Genomic DNA, 19071 nt, shown 5'->3' with positions numbered 1-19071 from the left:
ATATAGAAATACTTTGCTCTTATGTGTAAAATGGAGTTACTGAGTTCTAAACTCAGATTGTTATCAACAGGAATTCCCATCTATAATAAGGACATTAAAAATTCATGTGTGATGTGGGACTTGTTATTATATGACATTGTTCAGTGCTTGCAGGGCATATAGCATTTCTGACTTCCCTCCTCATAAACACCAGTAATGCCCCCTCCTTCTCATTGTGACAGCCCAAAATATCCCCAGCTTTTTATGAAATGCCTCCTTGAGGGGGAAGCACCACCCAAGTTGAGAACTACTGATATCTCCCTTTGCTCTGTCTCTACCCTCCACCCCACCCACAGCTGCCTCCTACTCATCCTCCAGGACTCTAGGCTTTTTCAGAAATACGTTGCTGAGCCCCTAATTTGGGTTTAGACACTGTCTCTACCTCTTACTTGCTCCTATACCACTTAACATACTGTATTATAGTTTTCAGTTATCTCCTTATTAGACTCTAAACTCTGTGAGAGCAGGGAGTGCCTTTGCATCTCCAGTGCCTGGCATAGTTCCAGGTTCAACGTTGAATAAATAGTTAATAAATGAAAAAAGGAGGGAAATAGACGAGAGAGAGAAAATGGGCTAATAAACCAGTGAAATGGATTACAAATAGTCTACTGACTTTGTGTTGTTAGTGGTAAATGAAAGAAAATGTAAGAAGGCCCTATTTAAATGAAGCTATGTGCATTTTTGTTATGAGCAACGTGTACCAAGACTGAGGCTGATTTAACAATGTGCCCAGAACATGGTGTCTTTCCCTTTTCTCAGTCCTCCACCTGCACACCACTCTCCTCATCCCTCTCGCCTCTTTCTCCAGTAACCCGTTCTCGGCCACCAGCACCTCCCTCCTGAGCAATTCTAGAGCGCTGTGTGACAGGCGCCGGTAGGGGAAGGAAGATAAGGCATTTATTGAAGGAAGGTGTTAGCTGCTTCTGGTTTCTAGATTTTTGTTTTTTCCTGCTACAGATACCTGTAGCTTAGAGGGAACGTGGAGCCCTGGCCAGTGGTTAAGCAGTGCATGGCTGAGTGACTGTCCCAAACACAAAGGGGTTTATGATCTTGTTCAGCTACTGCTTGTAGTCTCATTTTTTTAGATGTGGCATTTTTGGGGGTCACCAACCATAATGATTATCCTCTTTTTATTTTAAGGTATTTAAACCTTTCAGTATTTTAAAATCAGTAACTTCTACTTCTGGGTCTTTAAACAAATACAGTTAGATAATGTTGTTTCTTACTGATCAGATGTAGATTTTTTAGTGATTTGAAGTCTTGAGGTGATTTGCGTTTGAAGACTGAGTAAATTTTGTAAGATCTTTTTTTAAAGTTTAAACTTGAATTTAATGTCTAGAATTATATTTACCAAAGAATAGTATGTTTCGATGGCCTCAAGCAGACTTTTTTTTACTTTGAAAAATAATTATCTGAATATAGATTTTCTACTCATTTGGGGGATCTTTATCTGAGAAAGTAACTTTTATGAGTAAGATAAATAGGACTAGATTTTCAAGAAATTATTTTCTATATGTTCTACATAATTACGTAAGAATACGTTTTTCCCATTATATATGAATAACAAACAATGAATGGGAATAAGCAATGAAAGTTATAGTTGCTCTTTTTAATTGTCCTCAGTTTTCTTCCTGATCTTAGCTGATTGCTAACCTCAAATTAAATTGAATTTTCAGAAATTTCTGCTACCTGGCGTTTTTATAGGTGAGCCAACTAATCTTTACCTTTAGGGGATTATACCATCTAAGTAAATGAGGACCTAGAGATAATTTTCTCTGTTCTTATTGTTTGACCTTTTAGTGCTAATATTGATGAAAATGTCCAGTTTTTGTTTTAAATTTTAGGGTTTTTTTTGTTTGTTTGTTTTGGTTTTTGTCCCCCCCCCCCCCCCCCCCCCACACCCAGGAGTAGGTGAAAGGGGCAGGTATGCTTGTAAGGTTCATCTTGAACTAAAAGCTAAAAAAAAAAATACAGGCAGTGACATACAATATAGCAAACCCAACTCAACATAGTGCAGATATGAGCAAAGATTAAGTTAATATTATTTTCTGTAACTGTTTTAATTTTGAAGTAGTATATCTTGTTATCTGTGACAATGAACTTTATGAGAGTAGGTGCTGTTCTAGTATTTCTCTCCAAAAAATTTGTTTCTCAAGAATAACTTGATATATACTTAGATTTATAAAATATAATATTATAGAATACTTTCTATAACTCCACTCAGCTGTGCCATGCATTGTTTTAAATGGTGGTTAGTAACTACATAACATTAAAAAATAAATACTAACTTAGAATTATTTAGGGATAAGCAAGTCTGAATTACACATAGATCAAAACAGCTGCAATTTATACTATATGAGTTTAATAAATAAAATTGCAAAAGCATAACTTACAATGTGTTACTAAGAAGGTTTTAAGGGGGAAGAGGACAGTTAGGGACTATGTTATTCACAAATCATTTTTATGAAAATATACTAATTGAATTAATTTAACCAATTTAAGGGAAAACACTTCATAATATTTTGTTTATATCATTCATTTGCTATACAAGTCCTTTACTTGGGCAACCACAGTACTGTTAGTACTGATATAATGAGTGAATTAATAAAATTTTACTGAAAACAAGTGATACCATTAGGCAAAATATTTATGGACATTTTTCCTCTTGGTGTGGCTATCATTGATTTGGTCAGAAATACTTGCAGAAGTTTTAAAACCGAGGAAGGAATAGGGATAGTCATTCGTCTCTGACACCTGTTTATTTGTGCTGTGTGCACAGCACTCACAAGCACAGCCCTAAAAGACAAATTGCTCTGTGATCTTTGCAGGGTGTGATCCATTTTCCCAGAGCTGAGGGGTCAGCAGGAGTGGGCTAGGGCATGCCTACTGGCAAAGGTGGTGTCTTTCCCTCCCTCTCCTTTTCTTTTTCTTTTTTAAAATTTGGTCATATTTCACTGAGTTTAGGTAAAATATGAAATTAATGGTAGAGAATCATTCTTGCTTTGTCAACGTTATATTTTAAACACATAAAACCTCCACTGACTTCTATTGCCTTTTTTGTTTGTTTGTTTTTCTCTCTCTTTCTGCACAAGCACTCCTATCTGGACAGGGAAACCTCCCTTCTTCTGAGAAACATTGCAGGAAAACCTTCTCATTTGCTGACCAAGGTGATACTTCTTCTTCCACCTGCATGTAAATATTTATTGCCTTATAGGTAGAATGTAATTTCTGTTTTTGACTGTGCTCTCAGATTTCTCAGGTTGTGCTTTCTTATTTTTGCACCTTTGTTCTTAATAGAGGTATTTTTTTCTCTTACTGAAGGTAATTATTTACTGATCTTAATAACTATTGGAAAATACTGAGAGTAGAAAATATTTTCAGTAATTTTTCACTAGTTTTTAACTTTTGTAAATACTGACAGCCTGCCCAAGTGTGTTGCACTTTTTCTAGTTTAACATTGTATTTCATTTTGAAGTCTAAAAATCATTGCTTAATTTTAACTTACTTCTAATGTTCATCCATGCTGTGAGGTAGCAAACTTTGTTTTTTAATTTTTGTTTATATTATCAATGCCTCATTTAATTAAACATTTATTTATATAAACAGAAACTCTACATTAGTTTAATCAAATTGGAAGAGAAGGCTGCAGTTTAAATTTCTCAGTTCTCTGCCCTCAGAATGCTTTGAATCAGTCCAGCTGGATTTTCACTGGGCTGGCAATTTACAACAATTTAAAATCACTTAGCCACTGTCAACATTAACTCAGGAAGAACAGAATAGGGAAGCTGAATAGCTTTCTACCTCCTCACTTTTATTCTGTTATTTTATTTAAATAATGTTAAATTCAAGCATGTCAGACTTGGTTATAGATAGTTTCTGAAGAATATACAAAGTAATTATGGTTTATGTCTCTAAGTTTTTATTATTATATCAGAGGTTTTCTTTAAAAAATTATTTCTTCTTAGCTTTATAAACTTGTGAAAGAAGATGGTAAAGCTAAAATTAAAATCTCCATGAATAACAGCTCAAAGAGAAGACTCAAGAATCAGCAATAAAACCCTTTCTTTTGCTTGGGTTTTTCTCCTTAAAGGAGATCTAGGAATAGGGTAGAAGCAGCTTAAAGATGAGGGAAATTTAGAAATCTTAAGCACATGGTAGCCGTGTACTTTATAACCATAGCAAAATTCTTCCCTTTTTCTTAGCTCTTCCTTCTCTGTTCACTCTCTCTCTGGAATCCACTCTCTGTAGCTTCAACTAGGATCTCTGTTATAAATCAGGTCTCTCTTCCTGAGAGTTCGCTGTCAGACATTTCCTGGAAGATGACCAGCACCTCCAGTTCTGCAGGTCTTCAGCTTCCTTAACCACACTCTCCCTGGGGCCTCACAATTTATATCTGTTTTCTTCTTTTGACACCTCTGTTTCTGTTTACAATGCTGCCACTCTCCCAGTTACCCAGGTTTGAGCCACCTGGTGCCTTTCTTCTTGTCACTTATTATCTCAGAGCTCTAATAAGCTTGTCATAATCTGTAGGATTGGTTGAGTTCACCCATCCATTTCATTCCCATTGCCACCACCCTAAAGCAGCCTCGTATTTTTTTTATCAGAGCCACGACTCTTGTCTCTATTTTTGCCTGTCCCTCCTCCAGTGCATTTTGTATACTGCTCTCAGATGAAGTGTAACATATTACCATTTCCATTGCCTATTTATTCAACAGCTATTTGTTTAGTCATGTACTGCATTAGGTGCTGAGATATACAATAATTTTATATAAAGTGGACATCGTCCCTGCCCTCAGCAGCTCACAGTCTATTTAGGAATATAGATAAAAAAGGTTTACAAGCAAGCATGTAAACAAACTCTAAATCATGTTAAGTGCTATGAAGGAAACAAGGTAAGTAATAGAGAATACTGGGGGGAGGATTAGGGCTACATTTCCCTTAGTTGGTAACATCAGCAAAGGCCCTTATAAGGAATGACATTTAATGTAAAGCTTGAAGGATGAAAAGAAGCCAGCTTGAGGGTGAAGGAAAGTGTTCCAAGTAGAGAGGTCCAGGGAGAAAAAAGCTTGGCATGTTTGAGAAGCTGAAGAAACATCATGTTTCTGGAGCCACAGTAGTTGAGTAGTTGAATGAAGGTATGAGTATCTTGATTCAGGTTTGGAGAGGTAGACGGGAATCAGATCATTCAAGGTACACTAAGGGGTTTCCCCCCCACCCCGACCCCTAAATGCAGTGAGAATCTATTGAAGAGAACAACTTCATTCAACAAATATTTACTGAATACCTGTCATGTGCCAGACACTGTTTGCAACCCTTGAGATGTGGCAGTGAACAGAACAGAGTTCCTATCACAGGGAGAGTAGAGTGTTTGCAAGTTTGGAAAAAATGCAGGCAGTAACTTCTCATCTCCCTTTGCCCAAGAGATGATACTCACTGCAGCATCAGAGCCATCGCTACTCAGATCCAAGTGCTGGCATTACTGGTGTATGTGGCCAACATCTGACTCTAGCTACCTCTATATACTGCCCTGCTTTTATACAACCAGACATTTGATCAGGAAGGTGACTCAGTAGCATAGAACCTAAACGTTTAGGGTGGAGTAGGGGTTGGAGTCAAGGACGAGGTGGCAGAAATTCCTAGATAACCAGAGCCACAGGGACCTCTCGATGTCAGTGCCCTCTACCAGAGCACACGGCTGTTTTGAAGCTAAGTTGAGTTTATACCTCTTTCATACCACCTGTGTGGCAGTCTGGTTCCCCTTACCCAAAAGCATGGTGTCCCAGTTCCTGACTCACCTCTGACCTGCACTTTTCCAAACTAGGACTTTGTAACACTCGGTAGTTAGAACACAGTAAAATGAACACAGTAACACTGCTTAGGCCAAGAATGCAAAAAGAATGCTTCGTTTGTTTGTTTCCATCACCAATCCAGTTGTCATTATATCACTGTTAATGAAATAACTACCCCATTATACAGTTCTGAGCCAGGAGCCTCTGCAAAAAACAATGCCAACCTATTTCTTCTAGGAGCAGAATTAGTGCCAGCACAGGACTATTTTGCCATAAATGGGAGCAATGGGCAAAAGACACATTGCTGAGCTGATGCCCTTAAGTCTCTGGGTACCATTTGAAAGGCTTTCCCTGACCTCCTGAAATAATAATGCATTTTTTTCACTCTTTACTCCCTTAACCTGCTTTATTTTATTTTTTTTCATAGAACTGACCACTAACTGACTTGTCCCATACCTGTTTCTTTCTTGTCTCTCGTTAAATGTAAGCTCCATGAGAGCAGGAACTCTGTATCCCCTGCACTCAAGCCCAAGCCTGCACAGTCTCAACAAACATCTGTCATGTAACAGCATGGTCCTGTAGTGGCCATCAAGGTTTCAAGGACTGCTGTACTGTTAACCACCCTTTTCTTTGCTTCAGAGAAGTTGTAAAAATGCTTTTATATTACTGAAAGTCTTTTATTTTTGATAAGCAGTTTTTATTTATTGTTATCCCCAAAGTATATGCTATAATCCTTAAGGACAAAAGGGACTGTGACATGGTAGAAAGAGCAAGTAGTTATTCACTTGGTAACTTGTCTGTATGATCTTTGAAAGATAAGTCTTTCTGGGCCTTAATTAGTGCAGTGGACATACTAATGTTAGCCCCTGCATTATTGAGAATTAAATGAGATACATGCCTTGTAGTTCGTGGGAAGTAGGTGTTCAGTTAATATTAGTTCTCTTCTTAGTGAGGGAATCTTTTTCATGATTTCTTCAGGGGGAAGTAGACTAGTTGTTACTATTATTATTTTGGCTCTAAGCAGTTTTATAGAATAGAACATTTTGTGGGCATTAAACTTCATCACTCCGAGTTTTCTTTGAATCATTGTAATTTACACAACTTTATTGTAATCTGTGAAACAAACTTGACCTCAAAGAAACTGCTAACTACTCTTCAGCTCCTTAATTTCAATCCCATTGGTTCTGAACCCACAAAGCCTTAATAATTTCTCAGCTGAAGGAATTCACTAGCCAGTTCTTCGCAACTGTAACTCTTTCTGTAAGTATTCTAATTTTTACACTGAAGAGAATGCTGTAACATGAAGAGAATGCTGTAACACTTTGTAACCACAGCATTGGCTTTCATTTAATCATAAGATCTTAACGGAGTTTTTGTCCTTTATGTAAATTTGAGGAGGCTTGGCATTTGATGGTTATTGATAGCCACACAGGAGTTTTTCAGGTGGAAAAATAGGTTGTCTCTTGCCCTTTTAAGGGAAGGGGTAGGAGAGAAAGTTAAGTTGTTATACGTGTGAGGTATCTTTTACTTATGTTTAGGATGGTTGTGAGACAAACAGTGTGAAAAAGGGATAGCCCAGAGATAAGGGGCAGAAAACTTAAGACCTGAGTTTGTCAACTTTAACAAACAGAAGAGAACATGGGATGAATAAAGCTTTGTTCTTTGTATTAAACTTGGCCTGCAGACGTTGAACAGAGATTTGCATTGCCTAAATAAGTAAACTATTAGATGTCTTCTAAGTATATAATCTAAACACCTCAGCAAAGATTCATTGACCTTTCCTGTATTGCACAGCACCCTGAGCTTAAACAATTTCTTCCTTTCTGTGGTTGTTGTGGTTAAAAGATATGATTCTAGCTTAAATATAGTAGATACAAGCCAGCTTTCTGAGGAAGAGCTTATTACCCATGGGAAGTATAAAATACTATGAATCTTGCAATTTGATACCAATATTTTTATTTCCAGTTTTGCTCCAGTGACATTCAAACTCTAATAGTTAGAGGTATTTTGATCAATTGTTTCTTCTAAAAGCTTCTAGCAGGGATTGATTATCCTTGCTAATAAACTGGAGAAGAATAAACTAAAATTTGCCTAGGTTGAAATTAAGCGCACAGTTCTTAAATTCAAATTTGACCAATTTATGTATTTATTAAGAGTAGTATTTCGAGCAAATGGAAGAGTAGCTGAGTTTGGATGTTAAAATAGGCCCACCTGGCTGCTCTACATAAAAATGGTTTCTTATTGATGGCTAGGAAAACTGATTGGTGTAATGTATGTTAATTGGTTGTTTCTCTTGTTTCTTTAATCCTTTACTTCCTGTGTGTCAACTTTTTAGCCTGTGGAGCAGAAACTGATCTGGGAGTTTAAATTAATCTTACAATGGAATGACTTTTTATGTCAGTGCTTCAAAAGATAGCAATGGTTGTATTTCTATTGTATTTGGTAAATAATATCATAATAAAATGGGAGTATGAAAATACTGTTTTGGTATTTATAACCAATATCAGAATGCTATATTAAAATTTTTATATTCCATTTTTGAATAGACTTTTTTAAGAGCAGTGTTAGGTTCACAATAAAATTGAGAAGGAGGGACAGAGGTTTCCGATATACCGCTTGCCCTCACATGTACATAGCTTCCCCATTATCAACATCCCCCACCAGAGTGGCACGTTTGTTATAATTGATGAACAAGTGTTGACCATTATTATCACCCAGAGTCCATAGTTTACATTAGGGTTCACTCTTGGTGTTGTACATTCTATGGCTTTGGACAAATGGGTAATGATGTGTAGCTATCATTATAGTATCATACAGATTAGTTTCACTCCCGCAAAAATCCTCTGTACTCCACCTGTTCACCCCTCCCTCTCCCTAATCTCTGACAACCATTAATCTTTATACTGTCTCCATAGTTTTACTTTTTCAGAATGTCATATAGTTGGAATCATACAATATGTAAGCCTTTTCAGGTTGGCTTCTTTCACTTAGTCATACGCATTTAAGGTTCCTCCATGTCTTTTCATGGCTTGATAGCTCATTTTTTTTTTTTTTAGCATGGTCTGGATGTAGTACAGTTTATCCATTTGTCTACTGAAGGATAGATATCTTGGTTGCTTCCAAGTTTTGGCAGTTATAAAGAAAGCTGCTATAAGCATCTGTGCGCAGGTTTTTGGGTAGAGGTAAGTTTTCAGCTCATTTCAGTAGATATTAAGGAGCTTGATTACTGGATCATATCGTAAGAGCATGTTTAGTTTTGTAAGAAACCACCAAACTATTTCCTAAAGTGGCTGTGCCCTATTGCATTCCCACCAGCAATGACTGAGAGTTCCTGTTGCTCCACAACCTCACCAGTATTTGATGTTTTCAGTGTTTTGGATTTTGGCCATTCTAATATGTGTGTAGTTGGTATATCGTTGTTTAAATTAAAACAACAATAGCAATTCTCTAATGATATATGACATGAGCATCTTTTCACAGGCTATTTGCCATCTGTGTAAGCTTTGGTGAGTTCTGTTCAGGTTTTTGGCCCAGTTTTTAAATTGGGTTGTTCATTTTCTTGTTGAGCTTTAAAGGTTCTTTGTATATTTTGGATAATAGTCCTTTATCAGATGTGTCTGATAAATATTTTACAAATATTTTCTCCTAGTCTATGGCTTATCTTCTCATTCTCTTGAATATTCTCTTTTTCTTAAAAATGTTTTTTGGCTTTGAGGAAATCTTCTAAACATTTTTTTAACTTCTGCAGGTTAATTATAATATCATAAAAGAATTCGGCCTTTTAGAAGCTCATGTTTATGTTCCAGATACACAAAGCATTGATACTATCAGTTTTTCCTCTTCAGACTTTGAGATGTAAATTTACTTTTCAGAAATATGAAGTGAAATTCAAAATTATGCCTTGGTAAATTTTTCTTCTTTATAGCAGCCATTTATACCAATATAAGGATGTGGCAAATGAGCCATGAAGAACATACAGTCATTATCCCATTGAGAAAACACTCATAAAACTTCTGCTTCCCTCTTTATCTTCCAAAATATGATGAAATAACTGATTTCATAAAAACTGCTGGAAAATGCTAGTACTTAGAATTCCTGTATAGAATAGTGCTCTACTCATCAGAAACACATAGGGTTTGGTAATTTAATAATGATTTTCTTTCTCTAAGACACAGAATTCTAGAGGCTGAGAGTTTTAATGACAATAGTCTAGTTTTCTCATTTTATAGCCTGCTTTAAAAAGAAAAAAATGTATCTTATGTTAAAATATACAGTCAACATATTTTATAATTCTAATTTGTTTAAAGGCGGAGGTAGAATGATTTAATCTTTTAATCAAAGAGTATATCTAAGAATCAAGTCTTATCTTACTCCTCTCCATTGTTAAAATGCAATTCTTTGTTCTGTGTCTAATTGGGTTTACGGATAGTATTTCCAGACCTTAGTTATTATGTTAATTCACTGACAGCTTTCATTGAAATGGATCAGATTTCTGGCAAACAAACCCACTGTCCTTCCTAACCACTGTTTTCTTCTCTGTTCCACAGAGTAGTAAATACTAAGCTTGAAATGAGGGGAGTCAGCCTAGAGTGTGAAATGGAAAGAGAAGCAGTTAAGAAATAAGAAAGCCAACAGAATTTAGGAGAACAGGGAATAATCTATTAAATGAATTGAGTTTTTGTTTTTTTGCCCTAGAAACTTTAGCTTTTTAACGAAGAGTAACACATGGATTGTGGTTTTTAATCACAATCCAGAGCAGATAAAGTTTGGCTGATGTAAATAGGTTTCTCTCTCTTTTTTTAAAAAAGTCATATTAAGTAAAGAAATATATAATATGGCATTTTATGTTTTTCTTAGGTATTTTAGATATTTGCTAGAGCAACCAAAAGCTTAGAATTAAAAAGGAGTCCTTTATTATAAGCAAAGGTTTACTTACATGAGTCTTTTTCAATTGGAGATTAATGCTACAGTGTACTATGGCCTATTGCTGGAAAGTACAAGTAAGTACCAGTATTACAGTACTATATGTTGTTCTAGGAGAAAATAGGCAAATGTTTTAAGTATAGTTTTATTTTATTACTACTTGTAATATAAATTTTATAAAGTAGAAATTACTGTAAGTTAAATATTTGGAAAATTATATTTAGTATTTGAAGTACTTTTATCCATGAATTAATAAAAACAAAATTGCATTTAGAGACATGAGACATTGATTACATTGTGTGATTGTTCCAAAGCAGAGTAAAACCTAAGAATTTAATGCAGCCTCCTCTATTTGCATTTGTGTATTCATAGCAAACATACCTACATTTTTTATTAAGTGTTTTTGTATGGCTTCAAAGAGATAAATTGATATTGGTTTTTTGCTATTTTTATGAGGATGATATGTTTTCAGTATAACAGGACAGAACATTACTATTACTACGGGCAAAAGATTGCCTGTACTTTGGAGGGGGTATAAATTCAGAGTCAGTGGCAGACCCACAGATACCCTCATGTTTTCCCTACCCTGAAACCTGAAATTTATCTGCTTCAGATTGACAGTCGAGAATTAAACTGTTGGATTAAATTTAAATTAAATTAATTTACTACATCACTAGAATATGAAAACCTAGTCTTATTATAAGAGATCTTCAAGTCTGCACCTTAAAAAATGTTCCTTTATAATATGTCTGCTCTCACTTTGTGAGCACGGTTATTTTTAAAATGTGCTCTATATAAGTGTGTGAAATTCAATCTTAGCAGCATCCTTAAGGATAAAAAGACTTTTCAAAAAATTCTCATTATTTTAGCATTAGTTTATCTGAAGTGCTTTGTGTTCACAGGAAGAACAGGCAGCAAAATTGAAAGCTGAGAAGATCAGAGTTGCCCTAGAGAAAATTAAAGAGGCACAAGTGAAAAAGGTGATATTTGGGCTTTTTCTTGGTTTGGGATTTTTATCTGTTTTACGGATTTATGAAGAATTGCCTTGTTTATGTAACGTAGCTCTAAGATATAGCAAGCTATAGAGGGGTATTTCTAAGACATTTTTCACGTATTTTTTTGTGGATAAAATGCATTATAAAAGAAATACCTTTCTGGTTTTAAATTCTAAAAGGGTAAAACAAAATAGTCTTATTATTATAATCTTACCTGTTATTTTAATTTTTAAAAATGCATTAAATTTGTTTAGTTAGGTTATCTAATACCTAATTTTAGAGTATTTTTCTTGCATAATAAAGTCATTATTTGTGTTTTAATTTATATTTTAGCTAAGGACATTACTCAGAACATTACTCAATATTGGAAGAACTTTCTAGAATGCCTGTTTTTTGGTTTGTATTTAATTTCCTTTTTTCCTATTATAGCTGGTGATTAGAGTCCACATGTCTGACGATAGTTCTAAAACAATGATGGTGGATGAGAGGCAGACAGTGAGACAAGTGCTGGATAACCTGATGGACAAATCTCACTGCGGTTATAGTTTAGACTGGTCTCTGGTGGAAACCATCTCTGAGTTACAAATGGGTTAGTAGTATCATTGCTATAATTGCTTTTTAATTTCTATGTAATTTCAACAGTTTTCATGTTGATAAAAGCAACTTGAGACATCTTTATACTGTTTTTTTTTTTTTCTATAATATAACCCTGGCCTTTTAAAATTGTCCCCCACCCCCACCCCCAAGTATTTTGACATTTCTCTGAGTACAGTATCATTTCCAGTTCACTTTAGATTTTTTTTATGGCCAGAACAAACTTGTTCTCTTTTTTTTTAAGGTAACAAAATATTTTTTTCCCTTCAAATAAGAACCGAATATATTGAATACATTTACTAAAGACCGTTACATTTATTCACATTTGTACTGAAGTCTTTATACCACCATTTGACTTTCAGGGGAAACATAAAGCACATCTTATTTTTAGCTAGACGTACTAAGTCTTAGTTTCCTATGTTTTGTAGTTTGGTATGGTGTTTTCTAACTTGAAAAATCCTTCAATTTTTATATAATCTTTGACTCTTTTAAAAAGTGTTCTTTCTGTAATATTGTGTGATTATAGAAACCTTGCAGTAATTATTTTATTAGGCTTTATTCAATCAGTAATCAATTTCAACTTGCTATTTTGTTTAAAAAATGTATTTGCATTACTCTTACTACCTATGATATCTTTAAATATTTCACAGCAGTTTCCAGAGAAATAAACATTTAATTCTTAACACTTTTCTCTGAGAACACACAACCCCCAAAACCAAACGATAAGTTAGAAGTTTATTAATATGTATAAACATGTATTCTAATAATACTTCCCTATAACTATTCTTAGAGAATTAGAAAGGTATGAGTTCGTAGACGTAGTGTCACCATACACAGAAAATGTTTGCATGATAGTTTTTAGAATATTTCCATGGCCATAGTTAAAGCTCCATAACTATCATTTAATCATATTTGGCACAGTGATTCAAATATAGTAAGTAGTGATTCAGTACTTGGTGAACGAATAAAAGAAAAGAAAACAAGGGACTACTAAGAGCCCAAAATAAGATAGTGGAAACAAACTATGACAAATGTAAATCATTCAGTAAACAACAGAGATCATTAGAAAGGATGAGTGAACAAAATGCAACTGTTTGCTGTTTACGAAAGACCTTTTACCTAAAGACACAGAAAGATTCAAAGTAAAAGGGAATGTGGAAAGACACTAACCAAGAGAAAGATAATATTAACTATGTTTTTATCAGGCAAAATAAACTTTAAGCAAAAGGCATTACTAGAGATAGAACCATACGTCTTCATCAGGAAGATATAATCATTCTAAATTTTATCTAATAATAGCATTAAAATGTATAAAGCAAAAGTTGACAGAACTACCTGGAGAAATTCACAAGTCTACCTTCATAGTAGAAACTTCACCTAAGAATCTTTTCAGTGATCAATATAATCAAGCGGACAAAAATGAATATAGATATATTTAGAACACTAATAACAGGAAAATATACATTCTTTACAGGCAGAAATGGAGTATTTCTAAAAATTGATTGCGGTATGAGGTTATAAGCAGCTCTCAAGGAATTTCAAAAAATCATTATCTCTAGAATATGTTCTTTGAACATATGTTCAATATATAGGATAAGTTCTTTGATTCCTAATTTGGAAATTAGAAAATACATCTCTGTTGAAATTTAAACAAAACTCATAGATCAAAGAAGAACTCATCTTGGAAATTTTTTGAATGACAAGAAATGAATGCTGTTAGAAGCACTTAATACCAGAATTTATGAAATGCAACTAACATGTTGGGATTTTTGTGTGTGTGTGCGGTACGTGGGCCTCTCACTGTTGTGGTCTCTCCCGTGGTGGAGCACAGGCTCCGGACACGCAGGCCCAGTGGCCATAGCTCATGGGCCTATCCGCTCCGCGGCATGTGGTATCTTCCCGGACCGGGGCACGAACCCGTGTCCCCTGCATCGGCAGGCGGACTCGCAACCACTGCGCCACCAGGGAAGCCCTGTTGGGGTTTTTTTTAAGGGTGGGATAGGCAAAGGCTGAAGGCTGAAGAAGACCTTGAAGTCAGAAGACCTAGATTCTAGTCCTGATCCTTCCATGTAGCAGCTTTGTGACCTTGCTGAAGTCACTTAACACCACGAGAGCATGTTTCCTTATTTGAAAATAGAGGGAAGACTAGATAGTCTCTCAGGGATGTCAGTTAAGGGTTTTGCTGTGAATTACTTTGCAAGGTTTCTTGTCTTTTTTGCAGTTCTGATGAATACTAACAAAATACTGATATTTTATTTTGGGACAGAGAGAATCTTCGAAGACCATGAAAACTTGGTTGAAAATCTTCTTAATTGGACAAGAGATAGCCAAAACAAGCTTATATTTATGGAGCGTATAGAAAAATATGCACTTTTCAAAAACCCACAGGTGAGACTATAGCTTACAGAGGTCAGGATTCTTAAATGTTCATATTATATAATTCTCTGTCTGCTAAGTTAATAGAGTTAAAAGATTGGTAAACACCGGTTGGAGCATTGTGGATGCAAAACCCCAAGGTGGCAAGTCTGCTGGGGCCCAGGTGTCAGGCCTCAAAGAAGTTGCCAGTTCTGCAGAGCCAGATGGGATGAGCCCTTGGGGAAGCAGGATTACCTCCAGGGGGTTACCAGGTTTCTGTTCTCTCTAATTCAGAGCTGTTTTGAACCCAGCTGTTTATTTGGTGAGTTCCTTATCCCTCAAAGGAAACTACTTGCATATTTAAGTTTCTCTACTTTTGTCATTTATCCAGTCGACACTTTGATTTATTTTAAATTATCTTTTTGAAAACCCAGTAACCTTGATTATAAATGGTTCCACATTCTAATATATGTTACCTTTATCTATTTAGTATCTTTGCTTATTCCAAAATAATATTTGAGTTAATCCTTCCTAATACCCAAATATTTTATAAAAATCAACAGGTGATAGAAAACAACCCCACTATAAAAAGTAGTAATGAGAAAAATAGTAGCAGTGTTAAAGTTATTGAATAGTTATCCTTCAGGCAGCTTAATCATGAAACATCTTTACTGGGTACTTTTAGTGAAGAATACATATTTGGGAATACCAACAGATCTTTTTATGGATGATTGTGAAAAAATGTTTCATAAGGCTAATAATTAGAATTCAGATTTTAGTTGAGTCAAGCAAATGAGATCACGGTAGTCTCAGAGAATTTGGGATTTAGATTAAATTTTCTCCATCTGGATCAGTTAAATTCAGCATATTTTAAGGTAATTTGCCTTACTTGTTGTACTTAATAATTTGTAAACCTTTAAGGTCCTGTAAGTGTAGCTTTCATTAGATATACAAAAACATATTTGCTAGCTGTTGCATGTAATATCACCTCAGGATTTGGGGGAGGGCAGTTTATGGAATAATTCAAGATAAATGGATAAGGTAAGGAGGAGGCCAGTGTTAAGCTTTCTGTGAAGATCCCATGAACAGGTTGCTTTTCGAAGGGGTGTTCCCCTCACCCTGTGTAGGCAGAAGTCAACACAGGGTTTCTGTGTCTCTAGAAGAAATCATATACATACCTGTGCCAAGGGAATAGTAGAGTGGGTTTATCCTTTAACTTTCATCTATTCATTTTTCCAGAATTACCTTCTGGGAAAAAAGGAAACAGCTGAGATGGCAGATAGAAACAAAGAAGTGCTGTTGGAGGTATGACTTCCTTCCCTTCTTCCCCTTTTCCTGCACATTATAGTAGTCAAATATTTAGCACCTTTTTTGAAGTCCAGAATGTCAGTGCTCTGTATTTATAATTACAGTCGTAAATAGGGAAGCCTATTTTCTTCCATAGCCTGTTGGAGAGAGTTCAGCTGTGTGAACATTAGAACACCGAAGAACCTTGTAAAACTTATTATTTTGCCAAGCAGCGTACTAGTGGGCTGAAAGGAGTTACGAGCTTTTAGTAGCTGACAAGTGGGAGAAAAGGCTGGTCAATGAAGGATATGATTGTACTGTTTTATCTGCTTACTCAGAGAGAAATTTGAGTATAGTTAGCTATTTACAAAATATTTCAAACCTTGGCCTGAAAGAACTCAAATAATTTTAAAAATCATAATGATTCTTTTATAAAAATATATACATCTCTTTATTTTGAAGAGTAATAAAACAAATTCAAACATAATTGAATTTTTGGCCTTTGCTGATTTTAGAGAACTAAGGTCGAAGGCACTAGTATGCTTGAAAATCTGAATAAACTCTTATTGAGCAACAAGGCTATTAGGAAGGTGAAGATCAGCACTGAGCTTTTCATAGGGATGCTAGCTATAATTAAGAAAAATACTCTTCATAATTCCTAATTTTTTTTTGCTTTGGGGAGAGAGAAATTAATTCACCTTCATGTGTTCAAGTTTAGTGAGGATTTCTACTTTTCCTTTACTAAATACATGATTGATTTTTTAAATTAAATTTTTATCTAAGTATAGACATTAGAATCCAGAATTTTGAGTTTGTTTATATTCCTTTCAACCTAGTATTAAATATTCTTTGTTTTAGAATCTGTTACATTGATAGTTTTTAAATTGTGAAAGTGTGATCATTCATTTAGCATGTTGCTTTCTTTTAAAATATATTCCTATTTAATGTACAGCTAATCGAAATGTATTGTTAATCTGGAGAAAAATAAAGTCTAATGTTTATGTTAGCTCTGACACTTTGATTAAATTTAGTGTAACTATGCTATTTACAAATGCATTTAAGTACTTTTATGTGCAACTCAATTGACATTTCACCTTAGTTTCCTCAAAACAATGTTAGGTAAAAGTTCTCAGGGATTGCCATAGTCGTTCCAGAGTAAAACCATGTAATGTTTAGAACAGAAAGTTCTAATTGAGGTAAAATTAGCAGCATGGTTTTTATACAGAGGCATTTTGGTTTAATCAGAGTGTCATGCATTTCACAGGGGGTAAACACAACTTTGTTCTGAGAATCTAAGGATCATGTCTTTCCAAATCATCTTCTTCTTTTAGGAGTGTTTTTGTGGAAGTTCTGTAACTGTACCAGAAATTGAGGGAGTCCTTTGGTTGAAAGATGATGGCAAGAAGTCCTGGAAAAAGCGTTATTTTCTCTTGCGAGCATCTGGTATCTACTATGTCCCTAAAGGAAAAGCAAAGGTGTGTCCCTTCTGCTGACTTTTAGCTACCTTATTATGCTGATTGATTTTAATTTGTAGTGAGCATGCTAATAAGGTGATCCAGTCTCTGATTTGTTTCAGCTCGTGTAGGACACACAGAACATTGCTTTGTTTATTGATCTGTTATAAGAAAGAAGAAACCTGAAAATATGTTCACTCTCTGCTCATTAGTTGGGCCCATCTCGATTCTCCTGGCAAATTTGAAATCATGCTTTTATTTCTTATTTTTGGAGCTTCTGCCAGAGTCATTTTTGCTTGTTATTGTTTGGGGAGAATACCTTTCTAGGATTACAGGCATTTCAGCCTTGCTTAGGTAATGTGCTTCTGCTAAGGGCCCCCATGGTAGCTGTCACTTCTGTGCTTACTGGGGGCCCAGCACTGCAGAAGCTCTTTATAGGGTCATCTCATCCAGCGTTTACCACCATCCTGAGAGGTACATGTTGTCGCCCCTGTTTAACTGGCGAGGAACCCTGACTTGAGAATTGCTGTACTTGAGATATGCACTACAGGCACTGAGCTACATGATATCTCTTGTTCTTTCCAGAGAGCTCTATCATACTATATTGTATTTAATATAAATAGTATATTTAAAGTCTCTTTAAAGTGCCATCCTTTCCAAGCAAGTCAGTGTTCCTTATGAATGGCAAGACAGTAAGTGAAACGGACTGCCTTTTTTGTGGCATCATGGATTTAAAGAAGCATCTGCAGAGAATCTCACTGTCTTGTCTTCTGCAAAATAGCAATAAGTTCTACTTGGTAAAGTTTGATTCTCAGTTAGAAGCTGTTACTAGTGATATCTGCTTGTTTTCACATTACTGTTAATTCAGTCTTTCGGGTGTTTTTTTTGCAGGTGTCTCGGGATCTGGTGTGCTTTCTCCAGCTGGATCACGTCAATGTTTACTACGGACAGGATTATCGGAATAAATACAAAGCACCTACAGACTACTGTCTGGTACTCAAGGTAAACATATATCTTTTTTTAGGAATTTTAATTGATGTTATACATAGAGGGGGTTATTGGACATCTTAAAATAGTTTGGATCTCCATCGAGTGTCCTATTTTTGCTTTTTTTCTGTATAGGTTTTTAAAGGAATGGTGAAGGGAATTCCCTGGTGGTCCAGTGGTTAGGACTTGGTGCTTTCAGCTCCCGGAGCCTGGGTTCAATCCTTAGATGGGGAACTAAGATCCCACAAGCTGTGCAGAGTGGCCAATAAATAAATGAAGGAAGGAAAGCCTGTGCTTATCCCACAGCTGACCCTAGTTAGAGTGATGACACTAGGAAATGGATACTAAATTGTAAGCGTTGAGTCATAATATATAAAATGGATTAGATTATAAATTTGAGACTCATTTAATAGCTGGCTTAGTTTAGGAAGACTTAGATCAGAGCCACATGTGGGGGAAGGGTTCTTTTCCTGTACTAACTCAGCAGAACCAACAGAGCCCGAGTTCAAAGTGGGCAGGTTCTCATCTGGTCCAGAAATAATTCTCGTCTCCCTTTTCTCCTGAACCATGGCTCTGATAGCCCACGCATGTATTATGATCCGTCTAAGCTGTTTTTAGTGATTTTTTTCCCCTATATCCAAACTTTTG

The 19071-nt window shown here is 35.5% G+C and overlaps 1 protein-coding gene across 6 annotated transcripts in view; it reads left to right on the top strand.

The window, feature by feature from the left end:
• RAPH1 (Ras association (RalGDS/AF-6) and pleckstrin homology domains 1) overlaps positions 1–19071 on the top strand; it is a 90669-nt gene that overhangs the window by 52479 nt on the left and 19119 nt on the right. For 5 of the 6 annotated variants that reach the window (XM_067026645.1, XM_059053365.2, XM_067026646.1 and 2 more), the window contains exons 5-10: positions 11654–11731; positions 12176–12335; positions 14607–14728; positions 15935–16000; positions 17314–17457; positions 18328–18438. In XM_067026645.1, the coding sequence (XP_066882746.1) occupies positions 11654–11731; positions 12176–12335; positions 14607–14728; positions 15935–16000; positions 17314–17457; positions 18328–18438 (681 nt within the window). Of the gene's footprint in view, positions 1–3131; positions 3207–11653; positions 11732–12175; positions 12336–14606; positions 14729–15934; positions 16001–17313; positions 17458–18327; positions 18439–19071 lie in introns of all 6 variants that reach the window. The other variant, XM_067026647.1, reaches the window with a different exon arrangement.

This window comes from Kogia breviceps, chromosome 2 (assembly GCF_026419965.1).
Source record: "Kogia breviceps isolate mKogBre1 chromosome 2, mKogBre1 haplotype 1, whole genome shotgun sequence".
NCBI classification, from domain to species: Eukaryota; Metazoa; Chordata; class Mammalia; order Artiodactyla; family Physeteridae; genus Kogia; species Kogia breviceps.
Note: the sequence above shows the minus strand (reverse complement) of the source record. Positions and strands in the feature narration are given on the sequence as shown.